Source organism: Harpia harpyja, chromosome 17 (assembly GCF_026419915.1).
Source record: "Harpia harpyja isolate bHarHar1 chromosome 17, bHarHar1 primary haplotype, whole genome shotgun sequence".
Classification (NCBI taxonomy): Eukaryota; Metazoa; Chordata; class Aves; order Accipitriformes; family Accipitridae; genus Harpia; species Harpia harpyja.
The window spans coordinates 24,602,020-24,622,877 of record NC_068956.1 but is presented as its reverse complement, the minus strand read 5'-3'; the positions used below and the strand labels follow the sequence as shown (position 1 = coordinate 24,622,877).

The following is a 20,858-nucleotide window of genomic DNA, read 5'->3' as shown; positions in this document are numbered from 1 at the left end:
ATGAAAGATGATGGTCAACTGGAAAGCCACAGTCCTTCCAAAGTTCCCACACTTCCTTTAAAGTCCAAGGGAATTGGGAAGGGTGTTCAGTGACAAGCTCAAGTCACTCCTGACTATTCTGTGGCAGACAGCAGGGCCTGAGGGATTCCAGCAGGGATCATAAATTATTTTAATTCCCTGTATATCACTGAGCACACCGACAATGCTTAAGTACCTGAATACAGAGCTGCCTCAAGATGCTGAAAATCCTTGGACTTCTGTGTGCATGTGTGTGTCTGTGTATGTACGTCCTCATATCAGGAACACCTCAAACTCAGACTCAGAATTAACAATTCAGGCCAGCTGCCCCCACAGGGCAAGAACCTTTCCCCAAAAGCAGACTACAGCAGGTTGGATTTCTGTTTATTTGTTTTTTTCAGAAAGAAAGAAGTGCAATGTCACCTTAGAATAATAATAATAAAAAAAAAAATCACTGTCAAAGCCATCTTTGGATAAGCTGTTCTAACATTTATTTTACTCTGCTGCTAGGAAATAGTACCTCAGCTCAAGATTGAATTCATGCAACTTCAGCTTCCAGCCATAAGATTCTAATGAACTTTTCATTATCATCAGGTTTATACTCAGTTCAGTATACAGTGACATTTTAAACATTTTTAGAAATTACACATTTGCTGTATCCTTAGGCATGTTGTTTCAAGCAGAAGGGAACACCTCTTCGTTATTAAAACAATGCCCGGCACATGAGAGAGAACATACCTGCAAAATACATCACAAGAACCAATTTCCCAAGGAGTCATTTCCCTTCCTCCCAGCTTCATCTGCATACTGCAAACAAGCTCAATTTTGAGCTTGTTCTGAACAGCATGCACCTCTCTTATAATAAAGATTTTTTCCTTCTTCATGCAGTTCATCTTAGTACAGAGAAATCTGAAATACCTAAAAATCCAACTGATGTCATTTTAGTCACATGGAAATATTTTTTAACATTCAAAAGACAACTATAAAAGCTGCAGAGGCAGTATACTGAGCGATCGTCAGTCCTAACTCCAACCCCAACTGATAAATGAGCAGTTATAAATGCTTTACTAAGATAGCCTTTGAACCAAAATTGCAAGCTCGTATATTCAGTTTCTATGTAGAATTGGTGTCTTTGCTCTAAATTACCTGAATTAAGTTCAAATCAAAGATGGAAAATTTCAGTGAAATAAGAACTGAGCTTCAGAGGGACTGGAATTTTCAGATGAACGGAGTAAAGATTAATTTATTTTCCCAGGAAACAACCACATCTAAGATGCATAAACAGATCTGTTTAATTTACAATTAGGCTACTATATTACACAATTGGTTTATGTAAGTTCTTCCAAGTATGATGAAAAGCTTCTCCTGTTACCATACCAGGTTTTAACCTGATTACAATTAAAAGATTAAATTAAAAATATTTTTCTAGTAGGCAGACACAGGTTTGCATTTTATAATAATTTGCTTGGTGTCATTAATCTACAAAGAATCTTTCTTATTAAAAAAAGTGGGGAAGGGGACTTGCTAATACAACTCATATATTCTGCCGTGTTCTTCCTGGAAGCAAAGCTGCTGTTTAATGCATTTCACCAAAAAAAATTAAAGCTACCTGTAGGGAAATTAATACCTGTTTACACCAGCCGAGAATTTCAACTTGGAGCTTGAATCAAGGTCGCAAAAGAACAAAGAAGTATGCATGTTAGGAGGAGCAACAGTACCATAAAGGAGTCTGGTTTTGTAGACTCCCAGCCTCCATCCCAGTAAAATTGTGGTTCCTGGGATCACAGATACCATTTGGAAGCCTTACATTTTCATTTCCGTTATTTATCGGTAAGAGATAAAGATTAATAGCAAAATCTTACTAATCTAAGGAAAGAAAGACAGGCTCAAAAGTGAGATTTTATTCATATTTGTTACTTATTCACAACCCAAAGTATGATAAAACTGATAAAAACAGCCTAGAATAATGTTAGTTTACATCACTAAATTCAATTCACATTTTATTAATAAAATACTGAAAGGAAAATGACAACATTGCAGGTTCAGAAAAACAGGTTGGCTACTATGACTGAAAAATCAACACTATCTTAACTGGTCACAACTGATTGCTTGTTTAATGCTTATTATTTAAAATGAACACGAATTACAAAATTTCAGACACACCCAACTTCTGTGCTCATAAAATATATCTTCTGTCATATCAAATTTCAGTAGAATTGGAAAGAATTTTCTGCTGAGATATTTCATTTCAGCATGTATTAAAAGAATACTGAGAGTACTCTCCCCACCTATACAGCGATGTAACACTGCGGTCCCAGTTGCACTTTTAGCCTACCTGTCCAAAGAATCATTTTGTAAGCCACTGTGCAAGCACACCATGATGATCAGAACAAACCGTCTCTCATACAGTGATGAAAACCACCACCCGGCTATGGCCTAAATTCTGTCCTCTGTGGTGGACACACAGACCTCAGACTCCAGGACACAAAATAAAGCAGACTTCAGCCCTGTATTTTAAGGCAAAGACAAAACCAGCTCCAACTGAAACAGAGATGAGTACCTTCAGCTGCCACCAGTTACCAAGAGCTGTAGTTGCTCACCATTATGCAGAGATTGGTCGTACTTCACGTGATAAATTTTAACACCAACATTGAGGCAGCGTGTTACCACTCCACCATAAAGACAGCCACCACGGTTTGAAAAATCATATGCAGATTAAACAGCAATGCAATTGCCAATAGTTTGCACACAAACATCGTGTTCTCAGGACTAAAACTGTTAATTGTGTAAACACGGGTTAGATAGTTATCTTCCATTTCTCTTTTTATTTTGCATACTTTTTTTTTTTTTTTTTTTTTTTTAAGAACAGACAGGGCCTCACAGAACAAAGGAGCTTTACCAAATGTTAGACCTGGAATTAGACAGACTTCAGTTACAAAGATTAAAACTGTAATCTGGTAAGGAAAGAACTCTTCCCCTGCTATGAATATATTTTTAAAAGCCTCATTAGGCAAAGCAGCAGCCTGACTCTCAGTCCAGAAGGGAGAACAAAAAAAAAAGCCATTTTAATACTGTACTAAAAAAAAAAAAAGGAATTATTTTTAAAGAAAACAGAGACAGCCAAAGCAGACTGTATGGCAGCAACTGTTTCTAAGGAAGGAGAAAAACAAGGGTATATATACGGCATAGTACCTAAACAGCCAGTAAAACTGCTTTAACTGCCAATGTTTTATCAATGGGATGTACTGGGAAAGAAATACATTCAAAGTAATAGTAGTTTTGAGTAAACATGCTACAGGAAATGCAAAACAATCTGTCATGACTATACAGGTACAAACCAACAACAACAAAACTTATTTACAAACATTTATACCACCAGGCATAAAGACCAAGTTTAATACTTGTGAAATGTATCTGATTGCTAGATCTGGACTGTTCCAATCTTTAGTAATAACAGAGTAACATTTCTACACTGCAATAACCATATGGCTTCAATCAGGTCTACCCTGAAGTCTTTGCCTCTAGCTGATCTGTATCATAAAACTGAAAAGCTCTACAGGTATTTTAACTTTCATTTGTGACACGGACGTGCATCTGCTACCTACCTGAGACCCCCTCCAGCACTCTACCCAACAAGCAGCCAGCAGCCTAGAGCTGACACTGTTACAATCTTATCCAGTCTGCTCACAAAATGTTAATTTTGGATCACATGGATTCATCCTTCAAAGCATATATTTCATCATCTGCTACATTTTTAAGATAAAAAGAAAATTATATAAAATCAACGCTGTATGCAAAAAACCCCTAAGCCCTAAGAAGTGATTAAAAATAGACTACAGTGGGCATAATTAGTAACTAATAAAAAAGCTAAAAGTCATATTTATGGAACTCAACACTTCACTCAGTCATACAGTTAACTGTCCTCAAAGACTAACAACCAGACCAATTCACAAGTACCTAAGCTGCTTAGATAATTAAAAGATTAAGATGTAAAGTCAAAAAATATATCTTATCCCTTCAAGATCAGGAAAGTAAAATAAAATGCTGGTTCTGTAACAGTGCAACAACTGCAGCATATTTTGCACGCAGCACATGATTTGCTACATTTAGTGGCACTTAAGTATTATGCGGTAAATACTGAAAGTAAGACAAGTTTCTGATCTGCATAAGCATAATCACATCATTATTACCAGAGTTGCTAAGCTACAGCATTCTGAATAATACCAATTCAAGTTTAGCACTTCGATCTCTAGCCTTAATACATGTCAATGTCCTGCTTTACATCTTGCTAAGAAAGCAATCACTGAAGCCAAGTATTTAATGAACTTGCCACTGGGCTTGGACCAGGTTCAATCTGACCAATCGTTCTCATCAAACTCTGAATCATCATCTGAATCACTGTATTCCACAGCAATGCGTCTTGAAAGGATGGTTGCCACATCATTTCCAACAGGCTCTCGCTTTGCTTCTTGCTCACGTTGTTCCTGCACCTTTTTCAGCTGAATTCCTGTAGAGACAACTACTCTCAGACAAAGTCTTCTGCACAAGAGATTTTAAATTTCATATTGTTATTGGTGAGTTTTTTGTATTCTAACATATACTCAGGAAGAAGAAAGAAAAAAAAAATAGAAACCATTGAGTTAGCCTCCCTGAGCAAGGAAGAGAAAAAGACAAAAAAGGCAGGCTGGAATATATTCTCAGAGACTGAATACTTCCAGACTTCTAAAACTGCCAACAATATGTTAAAACTAAATATTCAAGACTGCATAGGTCCTTTTGATCTGAAGATGAAAGTTTTCATATTTGTATTTGAAGTACCATTACACCTACAGCTCCACATAGTAAGCAAACACAGGAACAGCCATTAGTCACTGGTTAAGTATCAGTGGGCTGAAGCCTGGTGTTGGATAACTCGGTTCTTCTGAACAGAAGCAAAAATACATGTACATCTACTGGCTACTGTACATAATGAACACGAGTACTGTTTTCATTTGATTATGTCCACACAAACACCAGAACGTGTTTGACAAAGCTGCACAACTTTAGGCATTAGAAAAAGATCCAAAGTCAGGCTTGACAGATGTTAGCATAGGTGGGTGGTAGCTGAGGTTAACTAGGGTCTCGATGACATTCTGCCCAGCTGGGAACAGAAGCCATGAACTCAGATCACTGGAAAACAGAGTGCTTTCATTAAAAAAAAAAAAAAAAAAAAAAAAGAAATATCTAAAACTCAGTGTCCACTTACCCATTCGAATGGCAGCAAGAAGATCACTCCGTGCATCACTTACTGGTGGCTGTACAGGTTCATGACGTTTTGCCTCTGTAGCTGGAGCAGCATGCATTGGGGAGGAAGAGAGGGATGAACCTGTAGCAGGAGGGCCTGGAGGGGGAGGAGGTGGGCCGGGAGGAGGAGGAGCAGTGACAACAAGCCCACTAGAAGGAGGAGGATGAGTAGTTGCATATGTAGAGCCAGTCACCAGTCCAGAATGGGAAGGTGGCACAGGAAGCTGAAGGGGACTAACAAATGCAGTTTGTGCTGAAGGAATCATAGGGGGAGGAGGAGGAGGGGGAGGACCTGTAGGATTGTAATAATCCACCATCTGAGCTGGAAGCATCCTATATAAAACAGAACAAAAACATTTAATGCATTGAAAGTTAGGACTTACAGAATCATCACCCCTTAAACCGCTCTCATCCAACCTCAGCTAAAACAAAAATCAAAAGGAATTTCAACCGGTGAGTTAAATATGCAAGCGATTATAAACATATGAATTGTCAAATATTAATAATACATTGAGATTTAAGGCAGATGATGAAGTTAAAGACAGTGTCCTTTCAGCACTCCACAAAGTGAGATTTTTATCTTAATACTCCTGCCTAGTTAAGTATAAAGCTGTATTTGTTACTAAACAACTACTCTGAGAATATTAAATACAATGCCTACGATGAAGAATGGACCAAGAAAACTGCAGACTACACGTATCACTTCCATAGAAGACCGAGTGTTAGAACAAATATTAAGAGATAATAAAAGACAGGCATTGAGGACAATGGAAAGTATGAATGGAAAGATTCACCCAAAGGTATATCATGCATCTCATGTGTTGCTTTTGTCAAGTTTATCAATTTAAATATTATTTAATTAAATTGATACATTTGATTGATACTTTAAGGAGGAGGAACAGGGAAGAGCTAATTTTTCTGTTAAAGTGTCATTAAAAGAATTCTGAAGCAGAAAAAATGGGAGTTAAGAGTTTTGAAGTAAAGAATTAGATATAGGAGACAGGAGTTGAAGGAAAGTTACTGATGACATTCAGTGATACATGTCAATGTATCACAACTGTGATACACTGACAATGGTCATGTACCTGGGACTAAGCACAAGTATTTCTGTTATAAACTGGAAATAACAGAGAAAATGCAGGTTGGAGCAGTCAATCAGAGCATAACTGAATCATCTACAGCATGATACAGTCATGAATTGGGCAAATGCTATCCCAAGATGCATCAAGTGAGGCTGAAGAACCTTGGCTTGCTCAGTTTAAAACAACACAGGCAAGAATGATTACAACTTTCCTGGGGTTACAAGTTGAAAGTTTAAGCTATTTAAGCAAAAGAACAAACAGGCACAGACTGGTTAGAAAACACATGTTTTCTTGCTATCAGAGAGCCAGTACTCTGGAGCAAGCCTTCCTTCAGAATGCATTCAGGCCAAATATCTACATAGGAGTTTGATAAATTCGTATCTTGAATTACGGAGATGTCTGTGGCATTACGGAACTTGATTTTGTGTCTGAGGAGATCCCTTCCAATTCTGTCAAACTCCTTTAAAAAGTAATTTCAGGGATACAACACATACTGCCATGTTGATCACCTTCAGCAATACTTATTCTGCATGTTTCCTAAAGTTTAAAATATTATTCGAATTACGCTGTAACTATTTTCAGCTTTAAAGGAAAATTATCCCCTTTTTAATATCATATTAGGAAACCATAATATTTTACAAGCATATTGATTTCACCACATTTAATACACAGTTCCTTATTTCTGCTTTCACTACTTCTTCACTTAAAATTCAGTTCATACATAGAAATTATACCAATTTTTTTCTGTCCTCCCCAGGGAGATAACTAATGTATTTGGGGTTTCTTGTGTGTATGCATTGTATGTTATGATCGTTATGAAAAACATGCATCCCTCTAGTTTCGTCAAGAATCCACTGGAATAAATCAGGAGTTTTACCCATATTCTGCTGGTACCACAGGTACTGAGCTATGTTGGCCATCTGAAGGCTGGGGTGGAGGTGGAGGTGGTTGCTGAGGTCTGTTTAAAGTAGCATGTCGTACAGTGGTGGAAGGTGGTCTGTATTCATGCTCATGGCTTTGGGATGCTGCCATGTACTGTGGACCATCTCCTGTTCCATATGAAGGCATTGCTATCTGCTGATGGAGGGAATGATTCGGAGTAGCAGGATAAGAATAATCTGTAACATCAGATGCATGGGACCTAAAATTAAAGTAAATGGATGCAGAAGAACAGATTATGTGAGTGTAACATGGTATTATCTAAATCGCTCACAAGAAAAGCTAAAAAGAATGCAATCGGAATTATTTTTCTTGCAACAGGACTCCCAGATTATCAAGCACCATTCCCTTGTAAGCCCACAGAAAGCACAAGAACAAATGCAACAAAAACCCATGGTTCAGCTTAACACGACTTGAAAATAAATTAGTCTGACAAGTCAGCATAAAAGGACTGAAATTGAATGTTTTCAATATTTCAGCATACTAGCTGCATGCAGAATGTCCTCCTATAATGCAGACTTTTAAAAAGGCCAAAAAAATTCAGAGCTTTCTCCAGAGTTTAGACTTCTTTAGTAGCCAGAAGGAGGCATATTTTTTTTGTCAATGATTTTGACAGTCCATTGTTTGAAATGATAATACTTATCAGGCCTGCCTTAAGTTAACAATGGCAGCAGAAAAAGGAAAGCAATACTGCAAGCACTTGCAATTATGCAGAAAAATATATTTTACCAAAGCAGAGAAAACCAATTTCAAAAGTTAGAAAATGCTTTTTATTTTGTTCGTATAATTAATTTTGCTGGAAAGGCTTAGAGAAACTGGGAAATGTAAATATTAGTTGAGCAGAGAGTTCATAAAGATACAAAGTCTAGGATGCTCTGTCAAATAAGCCCAAGAGAGGGAGCAAAAGGATCTCTTCATCCTATTACTGCAAGCAGTTGTTTTAGTAATGAACAATCGTGCAGCCTGGCTTTTAGTGAACACAGTAAACTGATGCACTTATCTGTAAGACTGGAAGCAAGGTAAGCAACAAAAAGCCAGGGCTTTGAGTAAAACAAAATGACAAACCCTTTGGGCATTTTGTCCTCTTTCATGCTTCCTGCCTGTTCCATTTTCTTTGCGTCACTCATGAACTCAATGCCCATTTTCCTTCTCTCCCACTCTTCTTTTCTTGTTCTTACTTTTCTCACATTAATTTGCTGGTTTCTGTTTGGATTCAGCTTGTGTTTCTCTCTCTAAAGTACAATAAGTATAACAAATACATTGTAAATTGCCACAGTCCAGACACTTGGACATCAATGTTCAATGCCCAAGTCTTACAATTAGCAAACGAGAAGAAACATGAGCTTTTTTTTACTTTAGCATTAAAAAAGAACCACAGTATAGCCAAATACACTTCTTTAGGACCTTATTTATAAAACTGCTCATGCAGTAGCTGACAGCATAAAAATGTCTCTGAAACCAGTACTTATTTCTATATGCATGGGGGTTTTTTAACAGCTTAGTTCCTACAGTTAAGACTACCCGAAGGCAAGAAATAGAAAACCTTCTCTCCACCTCACTACCACTCACAAAATTAACCCTTCATGCATGTAAAATGCAGATTTCAGGATTCGATCGTTGATTCTTGGTTCACTGAAATTTAAACTTCTCAGTACATTATAAAATTTGAAGGGATTATATTAAGTACAAGATACCTGTCATACCACAACATCTATATCCAACATAACGATGCAGCCTACGATTTCTGCTTAAAAAAAATCCTACTGGTTGCAAATACTACGGATATCTGCAAACAGTCAAATACATGTTGACATTGCTGGGAGATAAAAACAAATTACTTCAATATGGTTATTTAAAACTTGGCAATCCTGGAAGCAAGGAGTTAAGGCTAGAAAAAGACTCAAAATGTGTGAAACGCAGAACTCATGATGAAAAAACCCACATCTTGCACTTGACAGCTGAACATCAATGCCATTCTATCAGATCAACCTATGGAAAGCATAGTCTTAATGAAACATTACAGACTGACAAAAAGGTGACAACGTTTTGCATTAGAAACAGTAAAAAAAACCCCTGGCAATTAAAGGATTTTAGACAGAGAGAAGGCGTCTGAATAAATTATTGAAACAGTGGTAGCAATTTTCTTTCTATTTTTTGTTTCAATTACAAAGTCATCACTCTTCACAAAGACTAAAACACTACATCTACAAAGTTCTGAACAGATTTTTTTTAAATTAATAATTTAATTAATCTCCAACTGGACAGCGGAATAAAGGTATCAGTCCGCACTTTTGCAGTGGTGGCTGGTTCGTCAACCTAGCCATTCAACAATTTAAACACTCAATTGTCACACACTTTTTCCAGTAGATTCTATTTATTCCTAACATTACTACCAGCAATTAACCACGACAGAGGAAATAAAATATGGGGGAAAATCCTCTACTGAGACCAGCTTAATAAAAAAAAAAAAAATCAGACTTCCATGCACACCAGAAGGTAACTCCCACTGAGCTCAAAGGGAATCTCAGCCAACAAAGATGACTTCTGCTGTGTGTCTCTAAGCAGAGATTTCTGCTATTTCAAGCAATAATGTTGCATCTGGTTTTGTAGCTTGCTTTTTAGACAAATACAATGTCAATAAAGCTGAACTATTCCCCCATTAAAGCAGTCTGTTAGAGGCAAAAGTATGCTTGACTGAGTAGATCACAAAAATATTTATTAAGCTATCAGCAGCATAATATGACAAACTAGACATGAATGAAGAGGTACTGACATTATCTAGTAGACGCAGACTTAAATGCTTTTGTAACTACAACTACTCAAGATCAAATATAAAGCATGCAGCAAACACTTATTTCACTACAGTGCATAACATTATGATGACAAAATGCTCATCTGAAGCTGAGGAAGAAAAAAAATCATTACCGAATTTGTTATGTTTTTTATGTTTTAAAATAATTTTCAGAAGAACTTTAAAACATGCATTGTATGTTTTGTCTATTCTAACTATTCCCAACCTGTAAAAACACCTAATTCTACTCAGTATTTCTGAACATAGAACTGTGGTATAACAAACAGCTTTGCTGTAAACAGACCTAGTATCTGGGGACAGTGATCCCTCGGAAGATGCTCCATGGTACACACTTTGAGACAACCTGTTGTCAGGTCTAAGCTCTTTGTCATACGCCATCATATTCCACTCCTGGCGTCTGTTCCTGGCTTTTCTAACCTTTTTCACCTCACGGGTGGTGCCATCTATACGCTTTTGCTCCTAATGTTCAAACAAAAGAAATAAAGCATGCAAAGAAAGAAAAAAAGGAAAGGAAAAAAGCTGGTTAAAACGCAGTTAGAGTGCATGAAAATAAGACCAGATTTACAGATGAAGCCAAGTCTTCATAAAATTTCTCTGCACTGAAAATGAGAATATCTCCTTATGCTATGAAGCTCATTAGTAGTAAGACTGCTGCTTTGCCCTTCTTCTGCAGGAACATGCTAGTATGATACCAACCTACTGTTTTTCCCAATACAGAAATGTGACTGATTTTAAAAGCCAGAAAGTTTAACTTCTTATGACATCGTATGTCATTTATTTAGACTGTCCTGAAGCACTTGTATTTCCTTCTCCTGCAAATCCATCTTATGAGAATATGTTAAATGTGCTCAGGGTTATTTTGGTTATTCATTAGGGTCACAATCACCTGAGGCCTTGGGGAAGTATGGAAAAAATTAGAAACACGTTCCTATTTCATAGTCTACATTAAATTATTTTTTGTTTGTTTGTTCTTTTGTTTTAACTTCCTCTCCCTTCTTAGAGCTGATTAACTACCAAAATTCCTCCTAGTTTTTCCTCATTGTTGTTTCCCATTATCTTATATAAAAATGAATGACACTAATCCTCTCTGCAATGTGTCAGTAATACTCTGGCCAGTAATATATTACAGCTTGATAGCTTCATGACAAATCAGTATGTTTAGTTGTTTTTAAATCTTTCTATAGAATTTCAGGCTCAATCAACATCAGTGTTTATCTACCATCTCCTAATAGTGGGACTCAATGCTTTCACACCTCTGAAATGTTGTCCTCACCTACTTCTGACTACTCAGTATGAATGGAAAAACCTTACTGGTGCTTCAGTAAAAAAATAAACGTGTTTGCTCAACCCAAACCGAAAAGGGTATTTATGTGCTACTCCTTTTTTGAACATTTATGAGGGTATTGGATTTTTTTTTTTAATCAGCTTTAGAGCCCATATCTTAGAATACTAATTCATAAATAGGTTAATCGTGTTTTATTTATTAATAAACTGGTATTAGGCTTTTGGCTGCTAGCAAAATAGTTTCTCAGGAAAGAATTATATTGATATTCCCAGAATGCAATCATATTCAATTGTACTTAGAGAAGAGTTCGGTAAAATGCTGATATGCAAGCATTTTGTTGTAGAATCTCTACCTTCAAAGTAAGGGATAATAGTTGGAAAGGCAGTCTCACCAAAAAGAAAAAGAAAAAAGCACACCACAAACACAGGTATTTTACTCCAACTGTTAAATAGTACTGAGTTAATAATTCTGAAATAATGTATTTGGCATTATACAACTAACAAAAATCCATCAAATGGCTTGTTTGCCCTTGTTTTGGATCACTTGCTTGTTCATGCGTGTCCGCATGAGGGACTTCCTGATCCGCATCTGATAACATTAAGAACGACAGAGAAAAGTCTTTTTGAAGTTCAGCACCCAAATGTTCCAACAACACTTGCTCACTCCTGGCCTGTGCAGTGAGTAGATTTTTGATCTGATGCATGTTAAGTAAAGATCGTCACCTTCGTTCTTAGCTACTTCCTATAAAATCTTTTTCCTCCCCAAACTTTTTAGAATCACACCCTTTTTTATCCAGGTTATGCAAGGCTTTACTTTCTCCTTTGATACCACTTCTTCACATCAAAATTTCCCAATACACTAATTGAAGCAGAAGGGAAACAGATTCAGTCATGCTTTATTTTAAATATATACATTTTTGCTAATTGCCATAGTTGAATATATGCTTTTTAAAGGCTTTACATCTGTCTTTCTCGTTTGATTGCTCCAAAATGTAATTTGTTTTAATTTCTGACTTTTATTCTGGTTCATTTATTAGGATTTTGTTACTCAGCCATGCTAGATTTAAGAAGAAAGTACAAGTAAGCCTTTTGGTTAACTGAAAATACACTTTAGCTTTCTCTTCTCACAGAATAGTAACTCCATCCTCTAAGGGTCACAACTATGTATTTCTTGCAAGTTTCTAGATGAAGTAAATATCCACCTTTTGACCAATGTATGATGCTGCTCAGAAGACAACCATGTTGATACAGTTCCTGTACAATCAGGAGTGCTTACATGACTGCTTACATATAACCACCTATTTAAAAGTTTGGTTTTAAAGAGATGACTATGTTTTTTATGAAAAAGGTTGCTACATACGCATGTATAAATAAACAACATAAAATCAACACAAAGCTTAGTTTGTTTTTATTGGATCAGATTTCAGTTGGATAGGTTGTTCCAGACCAGAATCTCTAAGTGTGCTAATGAATAAATATGCTGGAACCCTTTTTACTCGAACAGTATTAAACCCTACTGGTAGTGATTTTTCTTATTAAATATTATATAAATACATCTCTAAAACATTTAATTTCTTCCAAAACAGTGGGGCAGGCCAATTACTAGCAGCTGACAAAACTATATATACCTCTAACTGCATATACCTCTAATAGAGTAGTTTTAAGTTCTTCCAGTAATACTTTCATTACCTTGACAAACAATGGTGATAGCTCTAGTTTTAGTACCTAGGGCAATGACAGAGTTCTAGGGGAGCTGAAGCCTTTCAAAATTTAGAAATACCTTAGGAAAATTAAGCAACATTAAGAAGAGTTACTTCCTTTAACCAAGTGTAATAGAAGCTGTGGCAGACAAGTGGATGCTGTAGGTTAAGCCAGAAAACAGGTACGTCATTCAGCTGTTGGCAGGAAGTGATTTCAGCAAACACAACAAACATATTAGAGTCCTCAAACAGGGTTAAGTTAATTTTAAGTTTGATATTTGTATCAAGAGTTAGCAAATGGTATTTCAAGCATCTTAATAAAGAATTAGAGCTAGTAACAGACAGTAGCTTCAGCAAGTATTTGCAATACTTTCAGAAAACTGGAAGCGTGAGCCGAGTATTTTCTTGACTTCACAAATTTACAAGATCCTATCACTCACATGTCATTAAGAATAGTTTTTGAAATGCAAGCCCTCCTAATTTAAAGATTTCTACTTATTTAAATAACTGATTATTCCTCAGAAAACATGGGGAACAATAAAAAGTAAAGTAGAACAACTTTCCTTTGGTTAACCAATAATTAACATCTAGTCTACTATGGTCATTCAATTCAGAATACTACTGATACATGCACAAGTCAAAACTAATTTCATTGAACTCTTAAGACACTGATCTACTGAGAGTTTGACAGAAAAAAAAAAAACAAACAAAACAAAAACCAGAGACTACATCACAGATTAAAATTACAGTTTTCTTCAGAGAAAAAGTTCACCCGAAAGAGCCAAATCAGAGAAAGCCTGTATTAGATTTCTTCAGTTAACCTGAACACAGAAACAGTAAATAAGTATGATATTTAAAGTTCGGCAGGAAAATGAAACTCCTCACAAACCTTCTCCTGCAACAGCTCAAGCATTAAGGCAAATTACCAAAATAATATTGGAAAACTGATTTCTCTGGTGCAAGGAGTACTCAGGCTTCACTGACCACCTGAAAAATTGAGGTTAAAAACCAGCTATATTTGGTCAGCTGAGTAGGACTGCATTTGGATGTCTCATTTATAATTTGCTAAACAATACACATCTGTTTCACCTGCACAGTTTTTCATATTTTGTGCTTCTCTAGAGTATAAATTGTGTAAGGAATTCTCACTTAGCAAATTCAAAATACAACTTCAGCCACAAACTTGTTAATAGATGCTCTGGATTCATTCCTGGTCACTGCTGTCATAAGGACAACAACAAAAGAAAATGACAGTCTGTTAAGCAACCTGTGGAATGAACGGTGCCTGTGAGACATCTCACCCAAACTCTCCAGGTCTCTAAAGGTTCCAGACAATAAAAAGCTCATTTACGCTCCAACTTCTGAAAACCATATTTCTTCCTGTCACAAAGTGACACGTATCCATGCAAACTCAAATCTATGCTGCTTTCTTCTTAGTTGGTCTGTTATATATTTAATCAAATCAAACAGCACTTCAGGTAGAATTTATCAGGGGGTATTTCTGTGATGTATGGCTATAATCCTACATGATTGGAATTGAGTTTGTAGACTGTAATAAGACAATTAAAATCTACAAAAATATACCATGGATGGAAATAAGTGAGATGTGTTGCCTAAAATACAGTCTAAAAGCAAGTTTATACATAAAGTGGTTTTGTAAAAATCTCTCTAAAGCTATCAAAAATTTCCAAGCAATATTGTTATAATTTTTTTTAAAAAGCTTTTTTTTTTCTTTTTAATATTAAATCAGAATGAAAAAATTAGCAGTTGATAGTTTCTTTTTATCATTCTCTCTAGTGAAAAGATCTAAATTTGAAGGGAAAATGGTGGGAGGAAAAAAACCCTGAAGGGTACAATTATCCCTATATGTTTTTTATAAAGAAATACTGAATGAAATTTAAAAAAAAAAACTAAACTAGAGAATGAAAGCTGCTTTAACTATTTCCAGTCTTTTAATCAGCTCTGTGACTTACCATACTGAGAATACAGTAGGATTATAACCTTGCATATACATTTGTATACGATTACACAAATAACCAAGTGAATATTTTCCAATACTTTGCTTTAGACAGTAACTTCTACTGAAAATATTTACTCAGCTTTTTAAACTCTACTTAATATTTCCATACTGAGATACCTGTCAAAATAGAAAACATTTTTTACTTATACTCCTAACAGGAAGACCCAATTTATTTCTTCCAAAACTTTTAAAATCATGAATTCACAAAATACTTTAGTTAAAACAAGTCTTCATGTTTTGTCTAAAAATACTGTGTTCAGAAAGTTTTGTCTAGCAACAGGAACAAGGAATTAATAGAATTTTATAAAAACAGAATAGTAAAGCTTCCCAGTCATGCCCTAAAAATTGATTTCTAAGCAGGTACCATATATATATTAGCATATACATACACATGATGTATATGCCCAAATACACATTAGCAGGTATATTCATGTATTAGACATTATGTATATACACATGTATAATACATGTATATATGCTCATATATTATGATACCTGCTTACATATACACATGTATAGATATGCTAATATATATATGATATATATGTGTATGTTTGTGTGTACATGTACTGAAAACTAAGTAGCTTCCTTCTATTTCCTCTGAGCAGTCTGTGCATCCTGTTTGGACTTTTATTTTAAATCCCTTATCTCTCACTGAACCCATCTAAAAGGGCACCTTCTGCCAGATAAGATAGGCAGTCATTGCTTAAAACTTTCCTTCTTAACTTTTTTTTTTTCGGTATAATCTGCAAAAATCTTAAAGCCCTCAGATTTGATAAAAACATTGACCGCAAAGAAGCTGCAGAAGTAGCAACTAATTTCTTCATTCAAAACTAAAATCCATTAAGAAAATCTTGATTGCATCAGAATACACATCTTGGATCCAACTGCTGAAGATATTCCAGAAGGACTGAAGACACTTTTCTATGAAAAAGCCTTTTTTTGTTGGTTTTAAACTTAAAGGAAACAAAGAGTATTACTCCTAAAATTAATCTTCTCTTGTTGCTGAACTGCAGAATAATTTTGTGTATTATCATCTTACTAACTTGTAACAGGTGTAGAAAAAGTAAAGAGTTACTATCAAGGAATTAAAAAACCAACAAAATATTTATTTCTGGATAAGCTCATGTTTTGCTACAGGAGTTGATACTGCTGGATAAAGAACTATGAAAATAAAGGAAACCATAATTCAAATTCCCCTGCCCCCTGCCAAAATCACAGTGTCTTTTTCCAAAGCACAACAGGGCCATTTTGCTGAGGACTAATAAATAGATACTGGCAAAGGATTAAAGAAAGTATCTTGGAAGATAACTACAGTACTCCTAAAATTCAGTTTGCCAGCTTCTTAAAATAAACAGTATGAGCTTTAAAAACTGAACCAACTGAATCTACAGCCACATATAAGAAGGAATAGTCTTTCCATGCACACAAACTAAGTATGACCTAGCAATTTTTATGCCTGGACAACTGTACACAAAACTGCAATATATACATTTGCTATTATGTTTCTGCTTTTACCTTTTGTCTCCTCTTTTCTTTTCGCTTATCTTCAGTATCTTGTAACATTTTTTCTTTCCAAAGATCAAAAAAATAGGAAGGATCAGTATAGAACTTCAATCCATCTTTCTTATCATCCCTGGAAATACAGTAGAAGAAAAAGCTAAGAAAATATGAATTAGTATTTTTCAAACCAACAAAACTCACCGTCGACGATCATCCAAGCTTCATCTTTTTTGCATTATAGAATGACAGCATGCCAAGTGCATTAAATGCCACTCTTGGTAGTTACAGCTTATGATAAGCTTGATTCATGCCAAGAATTTCAGGGGAAAGGTGTGGAATCCACAGCCTTTTGGGAGGCATACTCCCAGGCTATGCCTCATCAGAGCTCAGCAGGAGCTGACTAGGCTCCTGCATCAGTCAGCTCACAGGAACAGAATTCACTGGTGCTGCAAGATCAGTGCCAGGACAGGATGCATAGGGGACAGAGGAGCATAAGAATAGAACTCAACTCTCAAAAGAACTGGAAAAGGAGTATTTGGCTCAATCCAGATGGGTCTTAAGATCTGAACTGAGGAACAAGGTAGGTCTGAGTACCTTCGCCCTTATGACAGGAAGCACAAGACAGTCGCTATTCTCAGTGGGACTCTTCTAACCAGGGGAAGGGCTAGCAAAGGGGTGGCAACTATTCTAGGAGGGTTTGAGACAGAGCTGATCTGGGCTTGCCAGCTCCAATTGACAGCGGGAGCCAGGGACACCCAGACTCAGAAGCCACAAAAAAGGTATGCTATCAATTCCTAGTTTGGCCTGGGTATAGGGAATCTTCTAATATCCTAAACTCCTGAAAAGCAACGGGTGTAGGGGGAGTCTCATGGCAGGGCAGCTGTCATGGTCCAAACAGCATATAAAGCTTGCTAAACTGGTGTTCTTCAGAGTCCCTTTTGGCTGTGGGTCCTCACTTCTTCCTGGGCAAATTTTGATGGCAGCTGAGTAATAATTTCTACCAGCAAGATCAAGAGCAATGGAGATCCAGCACGTGGAAACCTTACAACCACTGCAGCAGGGTACAAAAAGCAGATCTTGTATACTGTCTGGTCATACGGCCATAAACCCCTTACTTTTTCTGCACTAGATCTCCTCACTACAAACATCTAACCTACTGAAGGGGGTACTGGGGCCACTTTTCCACCCCTCCAGCTTTGGTCAGACTACAATGTGAAGTTTGTTTAAGTCTTGTCCAAGGCAAACACAAATAATTTAAATTCAGCAGATGTAAAAGACTTAGTAAGAAATATAATTTAAATAAGTTTCACTAAAGTATCCCTAATAAAACAGGTCACTGACACTGTCATCCAAGTACATATTAGGACATAGCTGTGCAGCACAGCTGATCGATAACAACTCTTGCTAACTGGATGCCTGTAAACAAACGCCACCATTTGCCACTGCTACAGACAAAAACATGTCCTTCAGCTATAAATCTAACAATTTTACCTTCCAAGTAAAAGCTCTCAAAAATTAAATACACTGCAAATGCTCTGCTATGTCATTCCTAAAAAACCCCTTCAAATTATTTACTGCAGATTGTGAGATAACTGTGTAAAGCAAGCACTCAACCTAGTACCTCTCAAAAGTTGAAGGACACAGTAAAAGCATATTGTTCACAACCCTTCTGACAGACAAGTTATACTCATTTTATGAACAACAATAAACTTAAAGGAAACAGGAAAAGAAAACAGGAAACGAAGTCCTGCTTGCTGCTCTTTTATTCACCAATGAGTAACCAGGAAAAGATAAAGACTGTGTGTGGGCACACATGTGTATATGTTGGGGGGAAGAGGGAGAATACAGGGAAGGCAAAAGCAACAAATCCAGCTTTCTGGATAAATGAACCAAAGCAAGCAGTTTACTATATCTTTAATTTTCTTTTCACTTTTTACATAATCAATGGCCCTTGCTCTTTGATCCTGTGCTGCCATGTAACACTTATGCTGAAATATGATGATTTTTGTCAGGAACAACTTATGATTTTAAGTGTGGTAATAGCAATTTTTGTTTCCATGAACAAGGAAGTCCCTGAAAAAACAAGTCTCAATAACCAATACAGCTTTTCCCTTCTGCTGTAATTATTCTCTGCTTACAACTAGGAGATAAAAGGGCAAAGTAAAAGAACGTAAACAATATTTCCGTACCTATAAGGTGAAAGAATATTCAGAGGTGGTGGTTTGTCACTCTGATTATAAATATCAGCCACCGGGTTAGGAATGCTGTTCTTTGAAACTACCTGCTGATCTTGAATTGTTGAGCTCTTGAATGCTTTTTTCATGTTGATATCCTGTAACGATACTGTTAGAAACAAAAATACATTTATCACAGGCCTGAAATTAACATAAGTAGATAAACAAAGTCCATTTTACACTAGCTATTTAAAATACTTTCAGCAAAATTTAGAAGGAAAACTGAAAGATTTTTCTTTAGTGGATAATCATGATATTTAATCACAAAGGCATATAAGAATTACCATAATAAATCAGATTTAAGTCCCACTGGGTCCAGAACCTCACTTAAAATAATGGGACCATGGACTGTGTCTTGGAAGATGATGGAAGAATCCTGTCACATGCAGATGTCCAATGATCTCCCCTTATTTGAGGTTTAAGCTGGACTTATAACTGCAGAAAGACTGGCTTCAAGCCTGAAACACAAGGTCTGGTATTCCTCTGACCCAGCATGTTTTACAATTACATGTGGTATCCATACACATTCAACCACATTCTAAGTTTAATTAAATTATGGCCTCCACAACCTCCTGCAAGAGAGAGTTTCACATTTTTTAACTCCTTGAGTTGAGCATCCCTTGATCTTCAGTTTTCCTCATCTCTCCATCAAGAGAAATACTTACCTTCTTTATACAGTCCAGTAATGTACTGCCATTTTATCTTTTCACATACACAATTCTGAGGGAAACAATACTAGCCTCTTCATTCATTCTTTTTAAATGAAAGATTTAAGTTGCTTTTAATTGCTCCTGTCACTTTTAGCAGGACTTTCTTTCACACTTAATATAAATTTTCCTGAGATGGAGTGACCGTTGCTAAAAAGATCCAGATAACGCCAATCACAATTTAAAGATGGCAGTAAGCTCTCCACATTATCTTCCATTCTTAGACAGTCTGAAATACAGGTTTTTGACTGCAGTTGAACAGAGCACTGAAGTCTTCACTGGCTTGTCTACAATGACAGTAACCATTTCTTGAATTGATCCAACTGTTTTACAACAGTGGAAGCTGTAGGAGTAGTGCAAACAAAATGCACTGGCTTGTTTTCTTTTTATTCCCATCAACATTTCATCTAATTTTTTTGCCCATTCATCTAAGTTATTGAGTCTTGAGAACAAACTGTGAGAACTTCACATGGTAACTGAACAGTACGAGGCAAAAATGTAGTATATTGATGACCTACAAAACCAGAAAGGCATGAAGTTTGATACAGACCCTGTAAGGTACACTGTTATCCTTTGTCACGATGGAAAACAAATCCCACTCAGACTTCTCTAGGCAACTATTTTTGTTATCTGTGCTGAGGTCTTGCCTCTCACTCCAAGACCACTTAGATTCTTACATAGCTTTTAAAATAGCAAAAAAAATTAGAAACAGAATATTTCATTCCAAATTGTCATTTCCCCATCCATGTCATCTGAAGCATCAAAACATCATTTTTGAGAAAGCACTTTCTATTTAAACCTGCCTGTAAGTAAACCAGTAAGGTATTTCAGGCAGTTTTTTCAGATGTATATCTCTGAATTGTCTTCCTTCAAACAAGAATGTAACATCCAAAAGAGCAAAAATCCCATTTTTCTGGAGCTTTTTAATGTAAGCTATTTATGTGTTATCAAAAACTATTATTTTAAAATGTTTTTTCAACTGTACTATTAGTTATATATATATAAAATATTTTTATTGATACACTATATATTAGTTATACCTAAGAAAGTAAGAAATCACGGATGCAATTAAAACTAACTACCCAGAAATATACTTAGCATTAATAACAGTACAATGAATTATTATAAAGACTTCAACTTCTACAGCGAAATAGCTAATAAAATTTCCTACTGACACTAAAGTGACAGCAGTTTGTATATATAGCTTCTTAATGTGAAAGACGATTAGCAGTGCAAGAGTAGTAACTGCTATCAATTTAAAATAAAAAGTGATTAA

General features: G+C 36.0%; 1 protein-coding gene across 2 annotated transcripts in view; it reads right to left on the bottom strand.

The window, feature by feature from the left end:
- Positions 1 to 486: 486 nt before the first annotated feature.
- The window catches only part of WASF3 (WASP family member 3), a 77,156-nt gene continuing 56,784 nt past the window's right edge, over positions 487 to 20,858 (bottom strand). Inside the window, exons 5-10 of one of the 2 annotated variants that reach the window (XM_052812853.1) lie at positions 18,831 to 18,984; positions 16,657 to 16,774; positions 10,418 to 10,593; positions 7,261 to 7,524; positions 5,264 to 5,634; positions 487 to 4,525 (exon numbers count right to left, since the gene is read on the bottom strand). In XM_052812853.1, coding sequence (XP_052668813.1) covers positions 4,368 to 4,525; positions 5,264 to 5,634; positions 7,261 to 7,524; positions 10,418 to 10,593; positions 16,657 to 16,774; positions 18,831 to 18,984 — 1,241 coding nt within the window. In that variant the 3' untranslated portion in view covers positions 487 to 4,367. Of the gene's footprint in view, positions 4,526 to 5,263; positions 5,635 to 7,260; positions 7,525 to 8,387; positions 8,555 to 10,417; positions 10,594 to 16,656; positions 16,775 to 18,830; positions 18,985 to 20,858 lie in introns of both variants that reach the window. The other variant, XM_052812854.1, reaches the window with a different exon arrangement.